This window comes from Pistacia vera, unplaced genomic scaffold (genome assembly GCF_008641045.1).
Source record: "Pistacia vera cultivar Batoury unplaced genomic scaffold, PisVer_v2 Contig872, whole genome shotgun sequence".
Taxonomy (NCBI): Eukaryota; Viridiplantae; Streptophyta; class Magnoliopsida; order Sapindales; family Anacardiaceae; genus Pistacia; species Pistacia vera.
In genome coordinates this window covers 193,964-199,717 of record NW_022196748.1, presented here as the reverse complement: position 1 = coordinate 199,717, position 5,754 = coordinate 193,964, and the positions used below count along the sequence as shown (strand labels likewise).

General features: G+C 38.4%; 1 protein-coding gene across 1 annotated transcript; it reads right to left on the bottom strand.

Moving 5' to 3' along the window:
• Nucleotides 1-1,108: 1,108 nt before the first annotated feature.
• LOC116119088 (receptor-like protein EIX2) lies at nt 1,109-4,187 on the bottom strand. The gene is made up of 4 exons (XM_031405042.1): nt 4,122-4,187; nt 3,953-4,006; nt 3,446-3,455; nt 1,109-3,390 (listed from the first exon to the last, which is right to left on the bottom strand). Exons 1-4 carry the CDS (start codon nt 4,185-4,187, stop codon nt 1,109-1,111), a joined length of 2,412 nt encoding a protein of 803 aa, XP_031260902.1.
• Nucleotides 4,188-5,754: the final 1,567 nt, after the last annotated feature.

The window sequence follows — 5,754 nt, the reverse complement described above, 5'->3', positions numbered from 1 at the left end:
AATGACGTTTAAAATAGTTGAAAATACTTTATGGAGTACTTGTAATTCATTTGGCATATAGAGGAGGAAAGGCAGCAATAAAAAAATAAATTAAATTGCTCATAACTTAACCAAAAAACTTTCATTTTCACTGATAAAAGGAAATCATTTATCATAACTTTTCACTTTGAGAAGGAAATCGGGTTTTTGGATTTGGAGACGGTGGCTAAGATATGGTGAGGATGTTCTTTTTCTTTTATCAATTCTTTTAATTATATAAAATATGTAAGTAATAATTGTAGGGCAGTTTTGTATTATTATCAAATCAGTTTACCTTTTGCCGTTATATAATTTAATTATGCTCAAGGGAGATATCCGAGGAAAAACCCAAATGTGAGGGAAGATCTTGATTTTTCATAGTAGACTTGGGTTTTGTTGGATTTTTCATAGTAGACTTGGGTTTTGTTGGATTTTTCCTAAACCTAACTAGAGGTCCTAAGACTGAAACTAAACATGTAATTCAACACCAAAAACAGAACACCGAATTGTTGTGCTCAAAATGAAAGAGAAAACACAATTTTTACGTGCTCATGTTCTCGAGTTGTGATGACCAATTCATTAATTATGAGGATCAAAATTGTTTGGAAACTTTCAATTACAAATTTAAAACATTCACTCAAAATATTCAAAAGAATAAATGTTTAGAAATTGAATATATATATATATACCATGAAAATAAATACCAAATTGCATTTCCATATTGTACTTGTTATTCAATAAGCAGAGAGAGACGGAAGAGGCAGCAATCCCCTCCCTTTTACAAGTCACAATTCAAAAGAAAATTATGTAGACATGTTGTAATAATTACACAAAAGCACTAAATTGAAAGGACTTGAGATTTAGAAACTAAGTCTTGTTCGCAGTTTGGAGATACTGACAACTGCTGTCACATAGAGCCAATCTTTCACATCAATCAAGAAATTGAAGTAGGCATGTCTCCATGAAGCTTTGAACAATAAAGTCCCACAGACTCCCCAATACCCTAGTACAAAACCAATTACCGAACTCAAATAAAACCATAGGTCGTCTTTTGGAGAGTCAGTGTCCTCTTTTCCTCCATTATTAGTGGCTAGACCTTGAGCTGGTTCATCACTGGACACTTAGTTGGAAGTGACAACCCACACAAACCGAGATTCCCCCCATACGCTGAGGAATTGAAGCTTTGGAGTTGGGTGCTTGATGGTATTCTGCCTGACAAGTTGTTATTTGAAAGATTGAGGACACTAAGACCACTTATTAGTGAAAGGGTTGGAGAAATTTCACTAGAAAACCGTTTTCTTGATAAATCAAGGAAATCCAATGATTTTAAATCACCAATTTTCGAAGTGATTTCTCCACTCAAATTGTTTCTAGAAAGGTTCAAGCCAACCAATCCTGTAAGGCTCATAATCTCTCTAGAAACTTCTCCACTTAGTCTATTGCTTGAAAGGTCAAGGATCTTTACCAATCCTAGAATATTCTTGAACTCGCTTTTACATCCTTTCCATGTCAACACTGCATTGTCAAAATACTCATGGCCCCCGAACTCATAACCAACATAGGGGATATAGTCGGTAGTGATGGTGGCACTGGTATCCCATTCGTCAGTCATGGCAGAAAAATTGTTGAAACATTTTGGTATAGTTCCTGAAATATTGTTTAAAGAAAGGTCCAAGATCTGAATATTTGCTAGACGGCATATCTGGAGAGGAATGTTTCCAAAAAATCTGTTGGATTGCAGACTAAGAATAATTAAATCTTGCAGGCTTTCCCCTATCCACTCTGGTATCCTTCCTGATAATGCGTTCTTTTCTAAATCTAGCATTCTTAGTTCTGTACAATTCTTTAAAGACGAAGGCAATTCTCCAGAGAAGCTATTATTGCGTAAACTCGATGTTTGAAGATTACTTAGGGCGCCCATCGTGTCTGGAATTTTCCCGAAGAAATTGTTGTTTGCAAAATTAACTATCATTAAGTAATTGGATTGCTTCCAACAATTTGGAACCCCTCCATATAGCAGGTTACTGGAGATGTCGATGAAAACCAAATTCTCAATAGCGAAACATAAGGAAGAAATCGTTCCCGAAAACTTATTTTTGGATAGATTCACAAAAGATATAAGTGAAGGAAGTGTTGGAATTGGACCCTCAAAATGATTTGAACTAAAATCTATTGCCGAAATTAAAGAAGAATTAAATTTCAAAGATAAATTTGGAAGTTTACTCTTGATCTGATTGTGAGAGAGATTTAATTCTCTTAATTCAAGGGATAGATCCCAAAACCATTCAGGTAAAATATCTGAGATTCCAGCATTGGAAATATATAGAGCTCTAAGACGTTTTTGAGTTTGAAGCCATTTTGGGAAATGAGGCCCTATCTTGCAAGAGGCAAGACTTATAGTGTGCAGTTGAAAAGGAGGAATCCAGTCAGGTCTCAGTTCAGAGACAAGAGAGTTACCAGCCAAGTCCAAAATTTTTAAGTTGGAGAGATTTGAGAAAACGGCTTCTGTGATTTCACCTTCCAATGAATTCTCACGAAGAACCAAAACCTCAAGCTTGTACGGGAGTCCAATGCTTTTGGTTAAGGTTCCATTCAAAAGATTCTGTTGAAGAAGTAGTTCTACTAAGGACGAAAATCTTGACAGAGCAGACACTGAACCTATGAATTTATTGTCACTCAAGTCCAAGCCCGTCAGAGTGCTTTCAGTGCACGCACCAATTAAGTTTCGAATAGACTTCGGGAGTTTTCCTCCAAGATTATTATTCTCCAGACCTAATGAATGTAAGCGAGACATATTCCCAAAGGATTCTGGAATTCCACCTTCAAGGTGATTATAAGAAAGATCGAGCACTGTTAGCGAAGTGAAGTGTCCAAAAGTGTCAGGAATGGAACCTTGTAATTGGTTATGGCTAAGGTCAAGATAACCAAGATTATTACTAAAGTTGAACAACCAGGGATACATTGAGGAAGTGAGATTGTTGGAACCGAGATCGAGGTGCAGAAGAGATGTAGAATTGACAAGTGACAGAGGGGAAGAAATGATCGGTGGAAGATTACAATCCTGCAGAATCAAGGTTCTCAGGGAAGGGAGCTTGTTAACTACCTTAAACCAATCACTGGATTTACTAAGGTTGCTATAAGTCAGGTCAAGATAACTCAAAGAAGAAAGGTGAGAAAGCCACTCAAGGTTTCCAATACTAGATAAACCATCATTATCGCCAAGGTCCAGAAATTGCAAACTTGAAAGATTTCCAAGCTGACGAGGAATTGGTCCACCAAAATTACTAGAAGAGAGACTAAGGTGAGTCAATTTGCTGAGGGAACCAATGAACTTAGGGATTTGACTTCCACCAAAATCATTGAAACTCAAGTCTAGATAACTTAAATCATGCAATTTAAGCAGAGAAGAGCTAATTCCTAATTGTACCTCTCAAACCCTGGAAATCAAATGATACTTGTGTTCAAAGAAGTGATATTTTGCTTGAAGCATTATTTTGGATTAAACTGGAGCTGTTCTGGAGGCAAAAGAAAAGGCTGAAGTTTGAAAATCTGGTCTGGAGCAGTTCACGTAGTTGTTCTGTAGGCATGCTGAAGTGATGTATTTTGGTGAGTTCAGCATGTATTTAGGTTGTCAACTTTGTATCAAATTAATGTGATGTAATCAAAGTTGCTAAGTTTGTGTGGTTAGGAAGCCATTTTGGACTAAAATATGTTTTATGGTTAGGTGCAATAGTGTCTGTCATGTATATATGTCTGCTGTAATTTTTCAGTTTAATGTAATGCAATATTTCAGCTCTTTTCTTGTTTTTCATCCTTTTCTCTCCCGTAAGACCACATTCATGCTCATAAAACCAACAAGTGGTATCAGAGCTCCATCTTGATCTTAAGGGGCCTGCAAAACCTCCATCCTTGCACACTCTCTGTCAGCCCTTACCTCACCGAAGACAGACTTCATGGCAACAAGTTCAGCCTCACTCTTGCCTCCAACCTTCAATGGGGAACAGTACCATATGTGGGCTGTGAAGATGATGGCTTACTTGAGAGGTTAGAGTCTATGGCAGTATGTTGAAGAAGAGAAACAACCACCACAGTTGGGACCAAACCCAACCCTGAACCAGATAAGACTCCATGAAGAGGAGACTGCAAAAGCTCCAAGAGCCTTGTCCCATTTACATGTTGCAGTCACCGATCAAGTTTTCACAAGGATAATGGCTTGTGAGATAGCAAAGCAGGCTTGGGACAAGCTTAAGGAATAATTTAGAGGAAGCACCCAAACCAAAAACATGCAAGTCTTGAACCTAAGGAGAGAGTTTGAGACATTGAAAATGCAAGAGGCTGAAGTGGTTAAAGAGTATGTAGATAGATTAATGAATGTAGTTAACAAGATAAGGTTGTTAGGGGAAGAGATAAGTGATAAAAGAATTGTTGAAAAGGTGTTAGTAAGCCTACCCGAGAGGTTTGAATCAAAGATTTCTTCTTTGGAGGATTCCAAAGACTTGTCTCAAATCACCTTAACCGAACTTGTTCATGCTCTTCAAGCCCAAGAACAAAGAAGAAAATTGAGGCAAGAAGATAGTACTGAAGCTGCATTGTTTGTCCAGCAGAAAATCAAGCCAACTCAGGGAGAAAACAAGAAGTTTGGAGGAGAGAAAAGAGGAAAGGAGAGAGCAAACAAGCAGTGGAACAAACCAGCAAGTTTCAAGGTTTTTGCACCATGTTCCCACTGCAAGAAGAAGAACCATGCTGAGTACAAGTGCTGGTTCAGACCAAATGTTCAATGCAGGGCATGCAAGCAACTAGGCCACATTGAAAAGGTCTACAAAAACAAACAACAGCAACCTGCACAGCAAGCACAGACTGCTGAAGATTTGCATCAGAATTCTGAATCTGAGCAGCTCTTTGTGGCATCCTGCTATGTTGTTCAGTTCAATGCTGGAACTTGGCTGATTGATAGTGGATGTACAAACCACATGACGCCTGATCTGAAGAATTTTGTGCAGTTGGATCAAGCATACCAGTCAAGTGTAAAGGTGGGAAATGGTGAACTTGTGAAAGTTAAAGGCAGAGGAGATGTGGCTGTGCAGACCATGACAGGTACAAAGATCATTTACAATGTATTATTTGTTCCTGAAATCAACCAAAATCTGCTCATCCAACCAACCATTCAAAAAAGCTGACTTAACATCCATTTGATACACTTTCCACTTCTAAACACAGCAGCTACTTCAGCTTTGAATTGGGCTGCCAAAGCTAGAACCAATCTAATTGTATCATGTCTTGCAACCGGGGCAAATGTATCTTGGAAATCCACACCATGTTGCTGTGCAAACCCTTTCACAACTAACCTGGCTTTGTGCTTCAAAACTGAACCATTAGGATTCAGTTTTTTTTTGAAGATCCACTTTACTTGGATCACTTTCCTCCCGGTAGGCCTTTCCACAAGTTCCCATGTTCCATTCTTTTCTATCATGGACAACTCCTCCTGCATAGCAAGTCTCCATTCCTTAGACTTAGTTGCCTCATGGTAAGATGTTGGTTCAAGCAATGCAACATTGCATCTGCCATAAATCTCAGCAAGAGGTCTGGTTCCCCTGACTGAAATTTCTTCTTCTGTTTCAGAATCTGCCCCATCAGTTTGTTCAGCAGTTTGTTCTCTTTGCTGTGGCTGTGGATCTACCTGAATTTTCTTCTCTTCCCAATTCCACACTGACCTCTCATCAACCTTTACATCCCTTG

What these genes read in the sequence shown, in the direction of transcription:
- LOC116119088 (XM_031405042.1), bottom strand. Translation starts at nt 4,187, where the DNA reads ATGGGACAAGGCTCTTGGAGCTTTTGCAGTCTCCTCTTCATGGAGTCT. An exon ending in CTTATCTGGTTCAGGGTTGG is followed by an intron (nt 4,007 to 4,121) that starts GTTTGGTCCCAA and finishes TCCCCATTGAAG; the next exon opens with GTTGGAGGCAAGAGTGAGGC.